Genomic DNA, 21,047 nt, shown 5'->3' on the forward strand with positions numbered 1-21,047 from the left:
ATTCAGTATGGAAGATTTGATTCTTTTTTTCCAGGTGAATACAATATAATGTATTATACCAGTAATGATTATTTGATTGACTAGGACAATGCATATGCGTTGCAACGGGATAAAAATATTCTAGTGATTTACATGCCCATATTAATGCAATGGTGTAAAGAAATGTTTATCAAATCATGTCCGTGATTCTTTTAGTACTTTATAGTTTAATAAGTACTTTGATAAGTAAATTAAATGAAATTGGTTCAGAAGGTAAATAAATTAAGGTGATTGATTATGATACGGGTAAGGCTGGACAAAGAGGTGATGGGAATAAAAGTGAGACATGAAACCTTACATTATTTTGAAAGTAATATAAAATATATATATAATAAAGATAAAGATATATGATATAGATATTGATATAGATATAATATAGACATAGAGATAAGCTAGAAGTGGAAATAATGTGCTCAAAATGCATGCACCAAATAGCTACTCCGATTATGGATATAGGTTGGCGTGGAAGGCACCGAAACCGACCACAACGTACGGCACGTGTGGCATGCATTCTACAGTACAAAAGGAAAGTGACGCATAACACTAACACTCCCGGCTCACCACCCATAATCGAACCTAACTTGATATATAAACCTCCGCCGCTGCCTGGCCAGTGGTCTGGTCACTCTCGTACGGCGGGGCTTGGGTCAAGCGTAGGAAGGGAGGCCTGCCGGCGACGAAGCCATGGCCGTGTTCGCGATGGAGAGCGTCATGCTGCCGGCGAGCATGGTGCTGGTGCAGCTCTTCTCCATCTTGCTAGTGCTTCTCTCCAAGCTCGCCCTCAACACCGGCATGCGGCCCTTCGTCCTCCTCGCCTACCGGGAACCTCATCGGCGCCGGCGCCGTCGCGCCCCTCGCCTTCCTCTTTGAGAGGTTTGTTGTTGTTCCTGCCTGCGCACCGTCGACGCCCCCTCTTTGCTTCTCTAGCTAGCTAATTCTGCTTAGAGGTAACAAATGGTTCTGTCACGCACAAAAGCAATAACATAACTTGTGTTATTATCTCCATTATTTTCTTCTTCGGTCGGCTAGTTTTGTTTGTAGAGTAATTATTAGTTTCCTTTCTCAAACAGAAAAGAAATTTTAATTTTCAATCGTGAAATTAATCGACGAACATTATAAGACATAAGTTTCTGATAATAAGACCTGCTACAATGCTTGCATAGTTCGCTAGCTAGTTGCATGATCCCCTACACTTATCTATCCTTCAACATAGAAAGCCGGACAATTAGCTTTGTGGCCGACGGATTGTAGCCTATGTCCTGAAAAAGAAAAAGGAAAAGGAAAATAAGAACAATTTAATTACTCCGCGTTACTACTACTTCAGTTCTTTCAAGTTGACTTTGGATTGCAAAAACCAAAAAACCCCCCACAATCCCACATACTTCCTCCGTTCAGAATTACTTGTTGTAGAAATGGGTGTATCTAGATGCATTTTAGCTCTAGATACATCCATTTTCAAGACAAGTAATTCTGAACGGAGGGAGTACCAGATATCCTAACCTTTTCCTCTTTTAAGAGAGCCACATATCTTAACTGGAAAAGACGATATTGCTTATGACGTTGGTTATCTGTCAGTTCCTGGCATGCGTAATCCAATCCTTGATTGAAAACAAAGATAAATACTAGTACAAAACACAGTCGAATGCGGTAAGCTAAGATGGTCTAGTTTGCACCAATGCTTGACGTACGCCTTGTCATTTCAATACACCATTTTGCACTCAACGTTCCCAGTGATTACTTGCTGGCAGTGCCGTTGCTAATTTTTCATTTCCTGACTGACGTCACCTTATCTCGCAGGAAAAAAGCGAAAATCCCAAACCTCATAGAGTGGGGCTGGATTTCCATGAATGCCACATCCGGGTTAGCACAATCTGCCAACTTACTCACTACGCTACTTTTTTTTAACACGGTACAGACGCGTTGAGGACACGAGGCATGCTGATGGCAACATTGTACACTCAAACATGCCACTCGTGCGTACTGTCCCAAGATAAACTTGGACTCTATTACCTTGACCATTTTTCTGCTAACATACACAGGGTTATCCTGGCGATGGGGCTGTACTACTATGGACTGCGCGGCACCAACGCCGCCTACTCCGTCGTCTTCCTCAACCTCATCCCCATCGTCACCTCCGTGGTCGCCATCCTACTCCGGTACTCGTCCTGACATGCACCAACAAATCTTCACGTGCGCAACGTGACAGCAATTAATTAGCTACGTAGCATCGTCGACGAGCTGAGCTCCCCCGGCCTCCTCTCTGGTTCTCCAGGGCAGAGAAGCTGGTATTCAGCAAGTGGCATGGAAAGATGAAGCTCTTGGGCATCGTGGCCTGCGTCGGGGGAACAATGGTGGTCGGCCTCTACAAGGGCAAGATGCTGCACCATCCTTGGCCGACCCACCTGCTGAGGTCCCGTACTCACACGACCGCAGCTCCGGCAGCTCACCACGACATGGTCGTCGGCACGTTGTTCCTCTGCGGTAGCTGCCTCGGATACGCCTTCTGGTTCATCATACAGGTGCCATACTGACCTCGGAATAATCTGGCAATAGTACATTTTGGCAATCGCTTCACTTCAACATTTGCAACTGCTTCACCTCAACATATTTGCAATTGCATCTACAGGTTAAAATTGCCAAGGTATTCCCATCTAGGTACTGGGTGGCGACGCTGACGTGTCTGTTGGGAAGCCTGCAAGCATTCGTCATCGGCATCCTCATCGACCCTCACACATCCGCATGGAGGCTCAAGTGGGACCTGCAGCTCTTAACCGTCGTCTATTCAGTAAGACATTGGCTTCCTGTCTGTCATCTCTCGTACGTCTCACCAACGAAACATGAAATCATGTCGATGCTTAATTTGCATTTCACTTCCAAGGGGGTGTTCAACACCGGTGTTGCATTGGTCCTCATGTCGTGGGTGGTGAAGCGCCGTGGGCCCATCTACCCCTCCATGTTTAATTCCCTCACGATGGTAGCGACAGTGATCATGGACTCGACACTGCTTGGCACCAGCATCTTCTTAGGCAGGTGAGCTAGCTTCTCGACTAGGAGGATAAACCTTATCAGTTTAGTTAGTCCAGATATGTATGTCAATCTCAATTTCCATGATACCATCAACAGCATAATAGGGACGGTGCTGGTCATTGTGGGGCTATACGCATTTCTGTGGGGGAAAGGGAAGGAGCTGCGGGAAGCTATGTCGCTAACGAAGAACGCCAGTGAGAATGAACACCCTGGAGACGGTGATGAGCATGGTGAGCCAGTGTTGGAGGTGCGTCGTCGCGGCGATGAAATAGTATAGGGTGTGTTCATACTGACCAAAGATGGTGTAAATGTGCGGTCACTTACATTAGAACTATCGATACTATGGATTAAGATTTGGACATCTTCAGAATTCAACATCCTGTATTTGTTCAATGAGCATTTAATTCAGTGTTGCTTTTCGATGGAAAAAAAAATTTGTATTGCGGTCCCCTCTTTTAGCTAGTTAACTATGGAGCGTTGCAACTTGCAACCATATCATTTCTTCTTTATATAAGAGTTCATTCAGCTTGTATGAAGGCTTCCTCACCTCCTTACTGTCAGCTCCACACAGCAGCAAACTGTTCAGTTCAGAACGGACCGATTCAAGCTCGCGAAGTATGTTACGTACCAAACTTGCGACTGCACCAAGCTTGCAACGATTTCATCACGCTTCCTAGGCAATCCTGGATAGCGCCCAGGTCACTCTTATCACCAGCTGCAGCACAAGCCTACTCGATAACTTGTGGCAAATCAGACGCCCTTTCCCAAAAGAGTTCATACTGCCGGCATCGTTTCGTATTCTGTGGCAATTTTCTCAGCTTGAAGACGGACCAACAGTGCACAATGGTGAGAGCATGAGGAAATAATGTGTTTGACCGAGGCATCAGGGAAAGTATCTCGCCAACATGCATCAGCCACGACATGATCGAGCCTCACCTTGACATTCTTCCTACCTCCCCTTTTATTATCATAAGTGAAGGCAACTCCTTTTAAGCCCGGATCAACAAGTTCACAATCATGAAGGGCATCTCGGAAGGCCGCCATTTGTCCTCTAGCTCGAGTGGTGAAGGAAAAGTGCTCAAATAGCCATAGCGCTTCACTGAAATCGCCCATGACGGTAAATGGCAAATCTGACTTGGATCTCAACCGCCTCAGTGTGTCCCACATGAGATGTCTATTTTCTACCTTTGGCTCTCCATACACACAAAGTTAATCTCCATGTCACAGCGGCCGGAGACGATCCCACGCATGCATCAATGTGCCGTTCATTAAGATCATTTATTTCCACATATAAGCGCTCATCCTTAGTGCGGGCGCATTTCCCGCAAAATCGCCACAAATTGCCTCATGTCCGTTAGATGCAGATCCAATGGTCGTAAATCAAGAATGACAGACGCACCATCATCACCAACTCAGATTTTTACAAGAGTACAGATAGAGAAAGGATGTATTTTATTTGCTCAAAATGAAGCATCAAAAGGAAACAAAGCACAATAAACACACACCGAGCTCTGCATAGTTATGATGGACGCAGCCAACACGAGCACCCCCCCCCCCCCCCACACACACACAAAAGACACCCCGACAAATAGCAAAGTCGGGAAAAAAAAAGAAAAACCCAAAGCAATTCGATCTTCGATCGGCAAACTACAAAATATCCATATCCGCGCCGAACATCTCATGACACCACATGAACGACCAGATTTTTTCAACAGCAGCGCCTTCAAGAAAAGAGTGACGACATTCAAGCGTCGTCGTCGCCGTCACCGGATCCAGCCAACCACGGTGCCCCGATGCACCGAACACGAGCCGGTTGCTGGACGTGTGTACACATCTGGATATAGAGGGCCTGGGTCGTAAATGCAAAGTCGTACTCCGACAAATAGATTAGGACATGCTAGTAGTACACAGTATTTAATTAGCTGCGGTGATTAGTAAGTACTCCCTTCCCTCCGTCCGGAAATACTTGTCATCAAAATGGATAAAAGGGGATGTATCTAGACGTATTTTAGTTCTAGATACATCTTTTTTCATCTATTTTAATGACAAGTATTTCCGGACGGAGATAGTACGTAGTAGTAAGTATTGTACTAGGTACTAGTATACGTATATTGATGCTGGGGCCCCACATGTCTCCGCCTGCTGGTCACGCCGCCTTCGCTTCCTTTTAAATTCCTTTACTCCGGAGTACTGTGCGCCCGGTCTAGTGGATCGGATCAGGCGCAACAGGACACCGGGCCGGCCTGCGGCCGAGAAAGAAAAAAGAAAAAAGAAAAGCGGAGGGATAGCCCCAAAAGAGGCGGCCTTCCCGCCCTCGCGCCTCTCAAATTCATCGCCGCATCGCATCGATCCCCCTCCCCGTATACTACTCCTTCCAACGCAAGGGCCCCAGACAGAGAGGGACAGAAAGAGACAGAGACGACGACGACGACGACGACGACGACGACGGGCGAGGCTGCTGGAAGAGGGAGCTTCTTCGGGGCGGAGGCTGATGGACACGCCCGACCGCGCGGCGGCCCCGGCGGCGGCGGCCAGGGCGGAGGTGACGCCGCCCCCTCCCTTCCCCAATTCCGTTTACTCTGTTCCGGGGGATTTTGTCTTGTTTCTACGAGTCGCCGCCGCCTCTGCCGCGCCGTCGCGTTCCCTCTGCTCCGCGGCGGGGAACGGGATCCGGCCGCCGCGAGCGAGGGGCGTCGCCGGGCGGATTTTTCTTCAATTTGTTGCTTTCTTTCTTGCGGGGGGAACGCGTCGACGGTTGGCTGGTTGGCTGATTTCTCGCCCCTCCTGCTTCGGCTCCGGCGGTTTAGACGCCGGATTCCCCTCCGGCCGGCCGCGGGAAGCCCTTTCCTCCGCCCAATTGGCCGACCGGTTCCGCCGGCGGGCCAAATCGCCGGGGCTCGTGTCTGTCGCCGCGGTTGATTTCTTGCACTTCGTGTCCTTGGCGCTGCCGGGGGTCGTCAGAGCCATCTTCGCCCCGGAGGTTGGGTTGGGGAAATCCATCCGGCGGTTATCTCGGAGCCCCGCGGTTCTGCTTTAACCAACGAACCTTGGACTCGGAAGCCGCGGGATCCGGTTCGTGCAGGAAGCCTGGAGAGAGAGAGGAACAAGATGGGGGAGAGCCGCAGAGAAGTTTCAGATAGGCTCAGAGTTCAGTACTAGCACTACACAGCAGCACATGCCTCTCACGGCCACAGTGTCGCCCTTTTTGTCTAGAATGTCATGGTGTGACATTTGCGCAGTCAGAATGCGCGTGCGGTTCGCTCCAGATCTACCCATTCATCTAGGCTTGACTTGCAGTGTGGTCTCTGCTCCTGAAATGCATGTGTACCCTCCGTCAGATCCATTTCGCTTCAAGGTTCGACTTGTGGTTCCTGCGGGTGGCTTTTTTTGGGTGCTAATGTCTGCACTCATGGTGTTGTCGTGCACCCACAAGCTGGATGGAGGATTTACCTCTTTCTTGTCAGAAAATACGACTTTCATTCATACTCCCTCCGTTCGGAATTACTTGTCACAAAAATAGATGTATCTACAACTAAAATACATCTAGATACATTCATTTCTTGGACGAGTAATTCCGAACGGAGTACAAAGTTGGGTCGTCTATTTTGGAACGGAGGGAGTAGCAAATAGGCAAGATGGACTACCTATCATTTTGTTTGGTAAAAAAGTACTCTAATTGCAAACAAGTTGGGTGCACTTGTTTTGCTGTTGTTGAATGGTTGTTACTAATTTTCACTGTTCCAATATATTGTGTCCTGATCCTACTGCTCTGCAACCCCTGACCTCTTGCTTTTCCGAATGCAGGACTCGCCGCTTTTCGGCTTCATCGACAGCTTGTCTCCGATCGAGCCTCTCAAGTCCGCCTACTCCGGGAACGGCCTCCAAGCGTACCATCAGTCGCTCAACGCCGCCTCCGTTTCCTCAATCTTCACGTCCCCGCATCACAACGCGCACAAGGAGGGATCAAAGCTCTCCAAGTAGGCTCGCTCGTGCCATCTTTTCCTTCTTTCACGCACTTGTGGATAGATACTTACCGAGTGAAAATGAAAACATTTTTACTTTTGGAGCTAATCCTGATGCTCATGCTGGCACCTATTCTTTTCAGGAGCTCTTTTGGTGACTACACTGAAAACGAGATTAGCATGGAGGACGGCACTGATAAAAACAAGTCACCCACTTCTTCAACGGCCGTTAGATTGTTCGCCTGCACTAGCACCATAACTCGAGAGAGCCACACGATGATTACCTGCTCAGTAAATGAAGGCATTGTTGATCCTCCCAAAGGGCCTAATGATTTGCCTCAACCTGGTCGATTCGATTCTGGCAGTCCGGATCACAACACAGCGCCTTGCCACGGTGTTAGTGTTAGATCGGATCTTAAACAGGACAAATGTCCGAAATTAGAAGCGGTCCAAGCCACTAATAATACTGTGGAGAAAAGGAAATGTTTGTTTTCCAGTGACATGCAGCCCCAGGATGGTTGCCAGCCTGCAAAAGAAAATAATGAAGTTATGGGATGTGAATGGGAGGACTTAGTTTCTGTCACTTCGGGCGAACTTTTGGCCTTTGACTCATCAATGGACCAACATCACACAGGAGTTCAGCTGGCAGTTAATAATGCAGAATCTTGTGGATATTTGCTATCAAAACTTGCAGGAGGTGCTGACATCCCTGATAGAACACACCCCACTACATCCAGTCAAGCATACTATCATGAGATGGTAGTGGGAGAAGATAAGACAGAAAATGGCCAGCTCTTTCCGGAAGATAAAAAAACAATCTTAAGTGAAGAAATACAGGATAATATTAATGAAGAGAATGCATGTATTCCATTAGGCTGCAAGGTACTGACATTATTGCCCGCCTCTCTCCATAAGTTCAGACTTTTAGAGCAACTGTCTGGACTCTGGAGTATGAATTCAATATGGTATTATGGCTAAATATTCCATCATAATATTCTCTAATTATTTTTTCTTCCTGCTGGCATGTTTAGGTTGAGACCCAACAACGAGGAGTTCGAAGACGCTGCCTTGTTTTTGAGGCATCTGGGTATTCACATAGGACTGTGCAGAAAGAATCTGTTGGGGATTTGTCCTTCTCAACATCCAAAGGCAAAAGTTCTGCACAAAATCACAGAAATCCAGGAAAAACTCCATCACCACACGTATTCCGTGGTATTGGTCTTCATTTGAATGCTCTTGCCTTAACATCAAAAGACAAAATGGCCTGTCAGGATCCTTTGGCTACTGCCTTGGTTCCATCACTGAAAACTGAACAGGACGTGCATGGGAACTTGCTGTCTGCTGGAGGAAATTTTGTCCATTCAGGCAGTGGTTCGTTAGACCTTCAGATGGATAATGATGATTGCTCAGTTGGAGGTTTTCTTGGAAATGATCATAATTCAAGTCAAAGCAGCAGCCCCCCAAAGAAGAGGTTTGTTTCTAGTTCTGATTACTTTGGTAGTGATAGCCTCTTTGATTTCTGTGTTTCATTATAATCCAGTTACCTGACATCTTTACGTTGAAGAGCAGGCGTAAATCAGATAATGGCGACGATGATTCATGCAAGCGTTGCAGCTGTAAAAAGTCAAAGTGCTTGAAACTGTGAGTCAGTTTTCCATAGTTGAGATCTTTTCAACCTAATCAGAGGAACCCTCTTCTTAAAATTCTTGGCCATGGAAATTTATGCCACCACCCTATTTACTTATACAGTTATACTGCACATTTTAGTATGTGTACAGTCAATTGAATCTATGTTGTACGCCTTTGATAATCTGTGTGCAATGTTGCCATGTGCAGTTATTGTGAGTGCTTTGCTGCTGGCGTGTACTGTTCTGAACCTTGTTCATGTCAAGGATGTCTTAACAAGCCTATACATGAGGAAATTGTTCTCTCCACCCGAAAGCAGATAGAATTCCGGAATCCGCTGGCATTTGCTCCAAAAGTGATCCGCATGTCTGAGGCTGGTCAGGAGACTCAGGTGGGTAATTTTATTAATAAACTCATATCTACTTCTGTTGGTCATTATACCCTATTATGTGATGCTGAAATCCTGTAATGAATTGCAGGAAGATCCTAAAAACACTCCTGCTTCTGCTCGTCATAAGAGAGGATGCAATTGCAAGAAGTCAAGCTGTCTCAAGAAGTACTGTGAATGCTATCAGGTATTATAATTGCTTTGGAAACTGATACTGGTGACTTCATTTGGAATTATACTTCTGGTTTGTTACTTATGCTTGAACTGTTTGATTTAATAAAAGGGAGGTGTTGGTTGCTCCAACAACTGCAGATGCGAAACCTGCAAAAACACTTTTGGCACTAGAGATGGTGAGTGTTCTGCTATTGTAATCTGTCCAGCCATGCTACTTTACAGACATGCAAATCATTTTTCTAGAAACAAGCACAATATGTTGCATTTTTTTATGTATTGATAACTTGTGTCGTAGCACCTTACATATCTTTGCACTGAAGATCCATAAAAGTACCGAATTATCCTGGTTATAAGTAACCAATTCTTATTCGCATGAACCAGTGTTTTAACTCTTAGTCATGAAATTTCAGGGTACCATGCCATGCTACTTTAGGTTTTTAATGACACACATCGTCTTCTAATACAGTTTCACTCTGAATGATCAACATTTTTTATGCATGACAGTGCTACATGTCTGTTTTCATTCAGACTTTAGAGGTATCTAGGATATAGATTATGGAGTGCCTAATGTGCCCAACTTAGTGTCTGAAATGATCAAGTGAACACAGCTACCCTGGTTTTTGCCGTTTCTACCTCAGTCTGATATTTATATTCTGTTGTCAGTTGCCGTATCAACTGAGAATGAAGAAATGAAGCAAGAAGGCGATCAGACCGAAAATCGTGAACAAGAGAAGGAAAATGACCAACAAAAGGCTAATGTACACAGTGAAGATCACAAACTGGTTGAGCTTGTCGTCCCAATAACACCACCTCTGGATGTTTCCAGGTTTGTTGGTACATTTTAGCCTAATATGTGGACTATTCGAACAAGTTCAAAAATAGCTGCATTTAACAAGTTTTATTAATAGCTGTACAATGTTTTCCAGTTGTTTGCTCAAACAGCCAAACTTCTCAAATGCAAAGCCACCTAGACCATGCAAAGCCCGCAGCGGGAGTTCCTCCCGGCCCTCAAAAGCCTCTGAAACAGTTCAGTCTCGCAAGACCTCGAAGGCCGGTGACAGCGTGTTCATCGAGGAAATGCGTGGTATTCTAAGGGAGCCTTCTTCTCCTGGCATCGTGAAGACGTGCTCCCCTAACGGAAAAAGAGTGTCACCGCCGCATAATGCGCTCGGCGTTTCACCAAGCCGAAAAGGAGGGCGGAAGCTGATACTGAAATCCATCCCCTCGTTTCCGTCACTGGCCGGAGACGCGAACGGCGGGTCCGCAACATGCAGCTCCGACAGCGCAACAGCTCTTGCTCTAGGTCAGGCTTATTCATTATGCAGACATGATATGAGTTTTTGATTTGTATATCATATCAGTTGTTGCAGAAGCTTATCTGTGCCTTTGTCCTTGGAACCAGGTCCGTCTTAGAAGCCGGGCTGGGCAGCGGATTGATTATCCGCGACCGGAGTACGACTTGTAGTCCGATGATGGTACGGTACCTCGCATATGAACTCCGCGGCAAGGCTCAAGGTACCGTGAGAGAATGTCATGTCATGTCATGTTAGAACTCAGGTAGTTTGTATTTGTAACATATGTAGCGAGTGAATATTCTGTATGTAAGATGTTACGAAGTCGTCGTCGTCGTTGTCGTCGTCGTGAAATTCTATTAATACTACATAAGTCACCCCTGGTTAGTCAGGGGGTTTAGCTCATGCAATTCAGTCCCAAGTTTTTCTTGAGAAACCATGCGAGGTCACAAATTTGCTTGAAAGGAATGGGCAGGCAGTAGTGGTACAGTAGCAGTGATGGATATGCAGACGGCAAAAAAGGACATCGGGCGGTGGAGTAATCAAGAGACGGGGAGGGGACAGACAGTGCAGTGCAGTCTCCAAAGGAGTGGGCTTTTGCGCTTTAATTTGGCGTTCCCGCTTGGGGAGGACTAAACTAAACGAGGGAGAAAGCAGCGGTTAATTTATGCTTAGCATGGTGAGGTGATCATTGCCCTGTGACTTTGTTCTCATCTTTGTCGATGATTGATCTGCTGTACTGGTGCTCAATGCTTCTGGTATCATCATTATCATTGCTGCTGCTGCTGCTGCTACTTCTTTTTGTGCAAACATTTGGGGTGTAGATTATGTTGTTTCACACGGACGTTGTGGGCCGTTGCTTAGAAATAACAGACAGTGCCTGTGCATTGCATTGCTCTTCTGAAAAGAATGCTGGAAATAATAACTTAACCGCTATGATCTTTGTGTAATAATAATATTATGTGTGGTGCCACCATCATCTGGGTACAAGATGGTCTCTATGGGCGTGTTTGGTTGCAGTAGTGAATAGTAGCTGCGTTGCATACACATCTCAACCCAATCTGGCTCTGAAAAAACAGCCTCATATGCAACATCTGCAAGTTGTTTGGTTGCCTGCATATGGACTTTTTGCATTAGGGGATCAACTTTGGCATGTTGTTTGGTTGCTTGTATTGTCTCGGCGCATACAACTACACGCTGTTTTGGTTGCCCGCATGGGATATGATTAAGAGCTAAAACTTGCACTTAGCACATAAGGTTAAGAACTAGCAGAGAAAGGGGAAGAAGAAATGCAGTGTGCGCCGGACCATGGCGACTGCGATAGATAGTGGTTGCGGCGTTGTGTTCGACATGACGGGCATGGAGTCGTGGGCGAGCGACCCCGTCGGCGAACTAGTTGCGGTGCTCGTGCAAAGACAGTCGACAGAGGAGGAGAATGCAGTGCTCACGCCATGGTATCGTCAGTGTAGTGGACGAGAGAGGAGGCCGAGATGGTCGACGCTGGAAACGACTCCAGTGTAGTAGGGCGAGATAGAGGAGGCCAAGATGATCGACCCCGTCGGCGGCACGGCGAACTGCAGTGTGCGCGCCATTGCAGCATCAGTGCAATAGGAGGACGACAGAGAGTAGGCCGAGATGAGTGACGCTGGAAACGACTCTAGTGTAGTAGGACGCGGGTACCCCAAATCCCATGCGAAAACCCTAGCAGAATTCGGCCTATCTACCAACTACAACACATCTAGTAGGGCAATGCCGGCCGAAAAGAAGGATTTTTGAACATCAAAACGGCAAAAAAAAGGGAAGGATTCTTCAGATTAGGGGATTTACTGTACAAGGGGGCCGCCGCCCCTTCTGCACGACGAACATGGGACATCGACGCCGCCTCCCACAGGTGGCGAAGGCGCGAGGCGGCGGCACCTCCTCAACCATGCACAAAATCTGGTTGTCGCCTCCCCAACCTTCCGATGATCGCCGAGGCGGCGTCGCCTATGCAGCTCCCCCTTTCTCTATCGACGAAGACGAACGGGCAGGTGGAGTGATGGAGGGATGAATGGGGGATGCGGCGTCGCCCGAGGACTTTTTTGCTTATTTCCACATCCGCGCCTCCACAGTTCGCCACCTGTCCCCAACGAGCGGTCAACACATGGTCAAACTGCGTGTACGCACCGCATACGCGCTACAGTAACCGTATTTTCACGTCCCATCGTATTCAGTGACCGTAACGAGTGTATTTCAAAGTTGGGTGACCGTATCGTGCTTTCAACGCAATTATAGCGACCGTGGGTGTATTTATCTCTATATTTTTGGCAAGAGGAAAAAGAAATTGACACGTTGAGCGCAAAGTAGATAAGGCGTGCTTTTGAACCCCCCGAAGCGAAGTTGGCAGAGCGAGCGATACCACGCCACCGTTGGCCGCCGGGATGCTACTGGCGCGCGCCCCGCCGCCATCGCCGTCGGCGTTCAACTCCCCGGCGCTTTCGGCGCGCGCCTTCCGCCGTCGCCGCCTCGCCGCTCCCGGTGCCGCCGCGACGGCCGCGTCCAAGCCGCCTTCTCTCCGGGTCGGGCAAAGGCGCAAGCAGGTGGCGAGCGTGGCGAACCCCATGGTGAAGCACTGCGTGAAGCTCCGGGACTCGGCCGCCTACCGACGGTCCTGCCGCCGCCTCGTCCTCGTCGGCCTCGCCCCCGTCCTGTACCCTTCTCCCCCGCCCCGTCGCTCCGATCCTTTCCAGCGCCCTTCCATTTCTTACACTCTGCTCCTCCTCCGTGTTGCTCGCTCGCCGCAGGGAGATCTGCAGGCTTGGGCTCGCCGACATCGATTGCTTGCTCCTCTTGGACGGCGCAGAGGTCCCGGGTGAACTGCATGAGCTCTCTGGTGGCAATGTTGTGTATGTCAGCGCCACTGTGATGAAGAGGATCTCCGGGATGCGGTCGGTTGATTCAACCGAGGCGATTGCTGTCATGCACATGCCCAAGCATTTCTGTGACCTCGGTGATGAGGAGGGTGGAGCTGGTCTTGATGCGGCGTTCCAGTCTCCAAAGAGGATCCTGGTCCTTGATGGGATTCAGGTGAAGACGATGAGCGACACCCCACCATTATTCAGTAGCAGTCTTTTTGTGCAGAAAATGGGGGATGGTCGCATAGTTCGGGGGGGGGGGGGGGGGGGGGGGCTGGTGCTTATTTGAACTCTGAAGTGGTTTATTATTAGTACATCTCATAAGCACTGATTCGAGTTCTGTACAGTGCATCTAATGCCGGTGTTGATTCTGATACTTGGCAGGATCCGGGTAACCTCGGAACGCTGATAAGGTCAGCTTGTGCGTTCAAATGGGTATGCAGTTTTCTCCCTCAGCTATTGTACATGCTTTCTGGAGCTTATGCAATTCAAATGACACATTTTTCTGTTATTGTATATGAAGTTTATTACGAGAACTTTTATTTTAACATTCGGTATTCTATTTGAAATTTATGTGATCAGCAAGGTAAAATGAAGTTTAATAGAACTGAAAGCATGCAATTGTTAGGCTTCCAGACAATTGAGAGGGTGATAGTATAATACTTAGTGTTAATAAGGTCAGCTTGTGCGTTCAAATGGGTATGCAGTTTTCTCCCTCAGCTATTGTACATGCTTTCTGGAGCTTATGCAATTCAAATGACACATTTTTCTGTTATTGTATATGAAGTTTATTATGAGAACTTTTATTTTAACATTCGGTATTCTATTTGAAATTTATGTGATCAGCAAGGTAAAATGAAGTTTAATAGAACTGAAAGCATGCAATTGTTAGGCTTCCAGACAATTGAGAGGGTGATAGTATAATACTTAGTGTTAATAAGGATATTTTAAGTCGATGCTTCATTAGGCATAAGTAGGTTGAGTAGGTTGTACTGGGTTAAATTAAATATTTGTTTTTTGCAGTGATTATGTATCTTCGATTCAGGGATTGCGTATCTGCCAAATGCATTTAGTTCTTTTCAGTTTTCACTTTGCGAACGTTGATTTCTTTCTAACCTGTAAAACAACCAACCAACAGGATGGGGTATTTCTTCTTCCGGCTTGCTGTGATCCTTTCAATGAAAAGGCTCTTCGTGCAGCTCGTGGAGCCTCTTTGCAGCTTCCAATTGTCTCTGGCAACTGGTGTGATCTGCATGCTTTGGTAACTAGATATGGCATGAAGATGTTGGCAGGCCATCCAGAAAGTAGCAGTGATGGATCTGAAAGAACCCATGTGCTGTCCAAAGAGCTTGCAGACTCACTGATGAGTGAGTCACTATGCTTAGTGTTAGGAAGTGAGGGCAATGGCCTCTCTGAAGAGACCGTCCAAGCTTGTGATCTTGTAAGCATTCCTATGGAAGGTATTTTTGAATCTCTGAATGTTTCTGTTGCTGGGGGTATCTTTTTATTTATGTTACAACCCAAACAGCAAACATATAGCAGAAGTTTAACTCCGTAAGTTACCTGCCTGTCCAGTTCATTTTTTTTTTGTGGGTGTTTGTTTCTGACATCTAATTTAAAGTGAAGAAACATACCATTCAGTGTGACACAAGATGTTAGTTAGAAATTAAAGAAAATGCATGATATGACATTATTTCGCTAGAACAGGTTGTTTGATGTATTTTTAATGAACAAGAAACATACCCTATTGCAATATCGATGGTTGTCTCGTGGATCTTTCTACTGTCATGCATTTCTGTAGTTTTACTGATCCTCCAATGAGTCTTGATTGCAAGGCTTGATCAATGGTCTACCACAAGGATGAGCCCATATGAAACTGCAAATACTGACAAAATGGTTCGAACTATTTCACTTCTATTTGCATGCGGCCCAAACATGATTCTGTACAATTCTGGCAGTGCATATTCTGGAGGTCACTAACTCACTATAGCTGTCATGTGGCATGACACCAGACAACAGCCAGCAGGCTATCCCTTTAAAATTGATTTATTAGGATCACTTCTATGAGATATGAGGAGGATTAGGAAGATATGATTTAGTCGAGAACTTGAGATAGGTTGATTATGAGTTAAGAATGCCATCTCTCAAAAAATGGAGATGTCATTCATCACGTATGTGGATACTGTTTATCTCTCCCTCTCATCTCCAAAGCCACAGTCGGCCTACCCTTGCTCCTTGGAGTCGTATCCACAATTGGCGGGCGACACATGATGCTTGGACTCATGAAAATGCCAGTGTATTTAAATAACTATGGCATAATAAATAAATCTTAACCATAAACTATTGCGGTATCTTTGACCCAAGAAACCCCAGCTTTGAGTATAACAGCTATTAGCTTTAATCAAGTGTTGTTTAACACTGGGGGTACAGAACGTTCGCTTTAAATTTGGCTCTAAGCTTTTCAAATTACCAGACGAGCTGGGCTGCCCGCCTTCCCAGTAACGGGCATAAATAACGTCTTACACTTGCCACAAGAATCTTTCTACCTGGTGCCCCTGTCAGCCAGATCAGAAGGCCAGGCCCAGTAGCCGGCATAATTGAGGCATTACACTTGACATGTCCACCTGTCTGGCCCAAGTGTGTGTCTGTGGAACTGAAGTAGTAGAATTTGCTTATCAGCTAACAGTTGAATCATTTTGCCAATTGTGATGTCAGATGCTTGGAATATTTGATATGAACATTTACCAACTGACCTAGGCTTTCCTTCACTATTGATTTATGGTACCTGATAGAGATTTTTTTTTAAATGTTAACTAAGGCCCAGCAACTGTTGCTGAATGTTCTAGCCAAGCCATATAATGCATAAGAAATAGATGTGCGGGTATATAATGCTTGGAAGTCCCATGCCACTCAGTGGAGGAGCGACATAGATATGTGCTAGTGTTAAGTACTTGAAATAGAATATCTTTATTGATAAACGATATCAGCAAATCTCCTGGCAATATGTCTACACAACAATGACATTTTCCATGTTTTTTATTAATAACTCTTGCATGTGATCCAGCACGACTGAACAGACATGGTGTTGTTTTCAAATAAGACACGTTATGACGATGCTTTGGCGGCACTTCAACCTGTTTTGGACCTTAATAGTCAGTGTTTAAAGAAAGGATGGCTTTCACTTTCAGGTGAATACTTACTTTATTAACTTACAAGAGCATGCTGACTCATCTGCAAACTTCAGTGTTCCATTATTGTAGTAGATGTATGCACGTCTGTCATTCACCAAGATGGTAGTGCACTTCGATTCATGTGGATGTGGTCTTTGACAGAACAACACTATTTTTCAAGGCTCTTGTTTTGCCACTTCATAGAGAATTTTATGAGCACATACAACATTTTTACCTTTGTGATAATTGATATGACTGCGACAATGTTTGCCACCTTATACAATATCTTGTGATCCATTGCTTTTGTAATTTAGAGTAGTAGAGTTTGCCAGGACTGTTTTACCCAATAACACATTTTTCCTATTTTTCCTTGGAGTAACACCATCATTTTATCGTTTTTAGGAAATTATAATCCTATTTAACTACTTCCGTGCTCCTCCTGTGTTGTTTGTCGTCTATAACTGATAAGTAGATTTCTCTTATGATATACTCCATCCGTCCCAAAATAAGTGTCTCAAGCTTAGTACAACTTTGTACTAGAGTTAGTACAAAGTTAAGACACTTATTTTGGGACGGAGGGAGTATTTGTTTATGCTGGTATAAAACTGCTCATCTTACACTGAATGTGTATTTTCTGAAGAAAACAAAAAGTGCCACAAATTTGTCTTAAAACTTTGGTTAAATAATATATTTCCCTTGCAAGGCAGTACACTCCAAGTATATAAACCTCTTACTGCCTGAATGAGATGGGATTTTCGCTGAACCACCCATTCACTCAAGCAAAATGGTTAGTGCATTGTTTTGCCTGCTCACTGCAACTGGAAACAAATGCAGTGTGTACTGCAAGTAAAGATGCATGACATAATGTGTGGACTGTGTGCTGACTTGGTGAGCAATCATCCACTTGGTTTAAATAGGGGCCAGTACTTCGAGAATGCAGCGTCAGCTACATCGTAGTATCATAGCTTTTTTGCTGCCAAAGTACTAGTGACTGATGACAAATTTAAGATAGAGTGAAATGCTCTGGGACCTTGACAACCTGTACTGACTGATCCATGGAAAGAAAGCCAAACTCAAGAAATAAAGTTGAAGTTGGTTCACCTATGTGCTGTCTGGCACTGCGGAACATTAAGAAGTCAAGAAGTTGGAGAAAGCAATGAAACGTTGCGCGTATTTAGTATCTACATATAAGCAGTGCAGAGGGAACTGTGTTACGCTACTCTGTAGGCTTGTTTTGGTTCTGTTAATAGAAGAAGATACCTTGTCCAGCTTGTGTCTTAGCCTTTTGGATGCTTCTTATTAATTGTGAAGTAGTAATTTATTGAGAGTTCCTCATAATTAAAACATCAGGCAGCAGATTTTACTTTGTTTGTAAGGTGGTGAAACGACGATCGTGAACTCCTATTCCTGCTACCCTTTGTTAAGTGGTCTTGTTGTCATTGTGCATGATGTCCCCATCCGTGCTTTTGCTTTTCTGAAAGTGATAGGTTTCTTCACTTTCAAGCTACAAGCTACTATCTCGTTTCGAGATCAGTTACAGTAATCAAGTGTTCATTTTCAGAAATGAATATGGATGGTTCCCAGGTCCATTAGTTTTCTGCTGGCCAACTCCCTGCTAAGCACTGTAAGTATCGCGGCCTAGCCTGTTACTCCGTCGACAGGCTGGGCATATCCCTGTTCATCAGCCACTACATCATTTTGCATGTTATTTCCTGCTCTAGACTATGCCCGTCCACCGGTTGCAATTTTCATTCCATCTGTTGAACTATTTCTGTTCCAAACATTATTGAAGTAGCATGTGCTTTTACTTGGACTTCACATGTGGAGAAGTACAGACACAAACTAGCTGTGAACTAATCATGCGCACACACGCATATGAAATGTTTATTCGACGTTGATCAGAAGGTTACACGGAACCTAGATGCTTCCACATCATAGAGTCGCATGGTTCATATCTTTTAGTTCTCACGAGATAGTCTAACATTATCAGTACGGCCATATTAGGCAAAATTTTGTCCAGTGGCCAGCGCATCACCATGCAATTTCTCAAATTGTCCATGTTAAAGTTCAGAGTCCAATAGATATGCCTTTGCTAGTAGCATTAATCATGCAGAGTTGGTGCTGTTCCAGAACTGTGTGCCATTTAGCATCTTGATGTACCTTACAATCTTCGGCTCGGCTTGTCTGTTTTCTCTTGATAGATCTATGAGAACTAATAGAAAATTAGCATTGGGAGATCACTGGTTGGTGCATCATTTGCGCAATCAAGCGCCGTCCGCCAGGTTGGCCGGCCCTTAGCCTCTCTGGGAAAGAGATCATGTGAGTTAACCCTTTCTGCTTGCAGCTTAGGTTGGAGTTTTGATGCGTGCATGCATCTGAGTTGTGCTCCCTTTGCTTTGCTAGCTGCATCTCCCTTTCTTTCTTTTCCACACATTATTATTGGCAACATTTTTCCTCCCTTTTTCAAAATTTGCGAGCAACATTTTCCTTCTTCATTATTTGCTGGGAAGAGCTGCCCATGCCCCCATGTGGCTTTTGTGCCTCCCATGTGTCGTCTCCCCAGAAGCGGTAATTGCGGTTTTTTTCTGCGAGGTGATGGAAAAATATCTTGCTGCAATTATTTAAACTTGAAAGGATGCATTATTCAGTCAGGGATCCAATTCGGGTGGACTCGAGGCACCGTGTGTTGAAAAACTCTCGGGGTCACCGCTTGGCATGCTGAAAGATTACTTCTGAGAAGGTCTCGAATGACATTTTGATTGGGATGCGGATATTTTGAACTTATTGAGTGTGATGTCGGTGGCATAATCCTATACCAAACAAAACATAATTATGGTTGCTTGAACCATAAGCTTAGTTTGTAGTAACCCGTAATGATAGTCCTCTTTTTAGATCTGCTTATTTATGAGTGGGCTCTTGACTACCTTAACTAATGATGGCTTTACTTACACACATAAGACATCCTAATTTATGACAGAACATACATCCGTAGATCCATCATGGACAAGAATATGAATAGGACAGGTTAAACCGGACAAAAACTTCCAAGAATATGGAAGATCCTTGATGCTGATGCCAACTATGCTGATGCGACAGGACTACCAAGACAATTTTCCGACTCATCGCTCACCAACGCCAAAGCCAAAGCCATAGTGCGTGGCTGGCTGCTCTTGCTCTTGTGTGCACCATCGCAGCCATCCAAGGTGTGTTCATGGGGGACCCCTCTTATCTCTCTCTCGTCGACATCGAGCTCTGGTACGGTTTTTGTTTTTGTTTCGGTGGGCGCCATTTTCAAAAAAAAAGTAGCATGTCTCCTATTTCCTCCTTGATGGCCAAGTGGGTCGAGTGACTTGGCAAAGAATAGTGGCTTTTAAACTTGTGAATGGTTGTGTACATCGGTCGATGCAGATGTCGAGAGCATGCTCTCGTTTTCGAAAGAAAAGAATGTTCAACGTACAGTCAGGAATGGCCGATATGAATAAATAACGAACCCCCCGAGCCGTATTATTTCCGCGCCGTAAATATGGAATTGAAATATACTTTTTTTTCCTGAATGAAAGCTGAAAGGAAAATGACGGTGCCTTGCTAACAAGTGGAATTTTTTGTTAAGGGCCCTTGACCTTGAACCTGGACTTTTGTACCGTATACATTGTGTCTGATCCCAAAATTTCCATGAGATGACAATGCATATTCAGGCGTCACCTGTTTGCAAAACAGGGCAAATCTTGCTAGATCCAAAAATAATGACGTGCTAAGAAGTCTACCTTTTTCTAATAAACCGTTGTACCTGGCCCGGTGCTTGAACTTGACCCAAAAATACCCATATCCTGACAAAGAAGTCCGATGAATGGGCGTGTGTTCCACATACACAGAATTGAATTATTCCACTTGACAAAGACTTGGAAATTTGGCTCCGTTTCAAACCCTGACAAACCAGCTAAACGGTGGTCACTCGACGTAAAATGTCGGTCAAAAAACTCAGAAGCATTTTACAAAGATGGCGTGGTCCGACCCAAATGCTTAATTTCAGCACACATGGGGCTTGACCTCCGTGGTACAGCAAGTAGTTTGCAAGGTCCAAAGCATTTAGTTTCTTCTATAACAAGCACACTTTGTTGACAGGCTTTCAAAAAACTACAGACCCTTTTGAAGACTACTTTTTTTTTTGCGAAAAAACTTCCAATCTATTCATCTTCAATCATGGCAGTACAACGAATACCAGAAATAAAAATTACATCCAGATTCGTAGACCACCTAGCGACGACTGCAAGCACCGAAGCAAGCCGAAGACGCGCCACCGTCATCGCCTCTCCATCGCCGGAGCCGGGCACAACTTGTTGTAGTAGACAGTCGGGAAGTCATCGTACTAAGGCCCCATAGGACCAGCACCCCAGAACAGCAACCGCCGCCGATGAAAAATAACGTAGATCTGAAGGATCCAAACCGAAGACACGCGAACGTAGACGAACAACGAC

The 21,047-nt window shown here is 45.4% G+C and overlaps 2 protein-coding genes and 1 pseudogene across 4 annotated transcripts; all 3 read left to right on the plus strand.

Annotated features, from left to right (window-relative positions):
- Positions 1-681: 681 nt before the first annotated feature.
- Positions 682-3,343, plus strand: LOC123089909 (WAT1-related protein At5g64700-like; annotated as a pseudogene).
- Positions 3,344-5,409: 2,066 nt separating this feature from the next.
- LOC123090699 (protein tesmin/TSO1-like CXC 2) lies at positions 5,410-10,913 on the plus strand. Its single transcript, XM_044512029.1, has 11 exons — positions 5,410-5,608; positions 6,871-7,043; positions 7,172-7,910; positions 8,060-8,499; positions 8,598-8,669; positions 8,865-9,045; positions 9,134-9,229; positions 9,326-9,392; positions 9,880-10,042; positions 10,143-10,519; positions 10,619-10,913. The coding sequence occupies exons 1-11, from the start codon at positions 5,558-5,560 to the stop codon at positions 10,627-10,629; spliced, it is 2,370 nt and encodes a 789-aa protein (XP_044367964.1). The 5' UTR covers positions 5,410-5,557; the 3' UTR covers positions 10,630-10,913.
- Positions 10,914-12,842: 1,929 nt separating this feature from the next.
- LOC123090700 (uncharacterized tRNA/rRNA methyltransferase YsgA) lies at positions 12,843-18,676 on the plus strand. 3 transcript variants are annotated; one of them, XR_006442541.1, is made up of 6 exons: positions 12,843-13,197; positions 13,292-13,574; positions 13,787-13,837; positions 14,541-14,862; positions 16,467-16,590; positions 18,134-18,676. XR_006442541.1 is itself a non-coding variant. In XM_044512031.1 (5 exons), the coding sequence occupies exons 1-5, from the start codon at positions 12,929-12,931 to the stop codon at positions 16,499-16,501; spliced, it is 960 nt and encodes a 319-aa protein (XP_044367966.1). In that variant the 5' UTR covers positions 12,843-12,928; the 3' UTR covers positions 16,502-17,021. The 3 variants fall into 3 exon arrangements, 2 of the variants coding, with proteins under 2 accessions (XP_044367966.1, XP_044367965.1); XM_044512031.1 differs by lacking the exon at positions 18,134-18,676 and having other exon boundaries at positions 16,467-17,021; XM_044512030.1 differs by lacking the exons at positions 16,467-16,590; positions 18,134-18,676 and having other exon boundaries at positions 14,541-14,970.
- Positions 18,677-21,047: the final 2,371 nt, after the last annotated feature.

This window comes from Triticum aestivum, chromosome 4B (assembly GCF_018294505.1).
Source record: "Triticum aestivum cultivar Chinese Spring chromosome 4B, IWGSC CS RefSeq v2.1, whole genome shotgun sequence".
In the NCBI taxonomy this organism is placed as follows: domain Eukaryota; kingdom Viridiplantae; phylum Streptophyta; class Magnoliopsida; order Poales; family Poaceae; genus Triticum; species Triticum aestivum.

What these genes read in the sequence shown, in the direction of transcription:
- LOC123090700 (XM_044512030.1), top strand. Translation starts at nt 12,929, where the DNA reads ATGCTACTGGCGCGCGCCCCGCCGCCATCGCCGTCGGCGTTCAACTCC. An exon ending in GTCGGCCTCGCCCCCGTCCT is followed by an intron (nt 13,198 to 13,291) that starts GTACCCTTCTCC and finishes CGCTCGCCGCAG; the next exon opens with GGAGATCTGCAGGCTTGGGC. An exon ending in TGGTCCTTGATGGGATTCAG is followed by an intron (nt 13,575 to 13,786) that starts GTGAAGACGATG and finishes GATACTTGGCAG; the next exon opens with GATCCGGGTAACCTCGGAAC.
- LOC123090699 (XM_044512029.1), top strand. Translation starts at nt 5,558, where the DNA reads ATGGACACGCCCGACCGCGCGGCGGCCCCGGCGGCGGCGGCCAGGGCG. An exon ending in AAGTCAAAGTGCTTGAAACT is followed by an intron (nt 8,670 to 8,864) that starts GTGAGTCAGTTT and finishes TGCCATGTGCAG; the next exon opens with TTATTGTGAGTGCTTTGCTG. An exon ending in CCACCTCTGGATGTTTCCAG is followed by an intron (nt 10,043 to 10,142) that starts GTTTGTTGGTAC and finishes AATGTTTTCCAG; the next exon opens with TTGTTTGCTCAAACAGCCAA.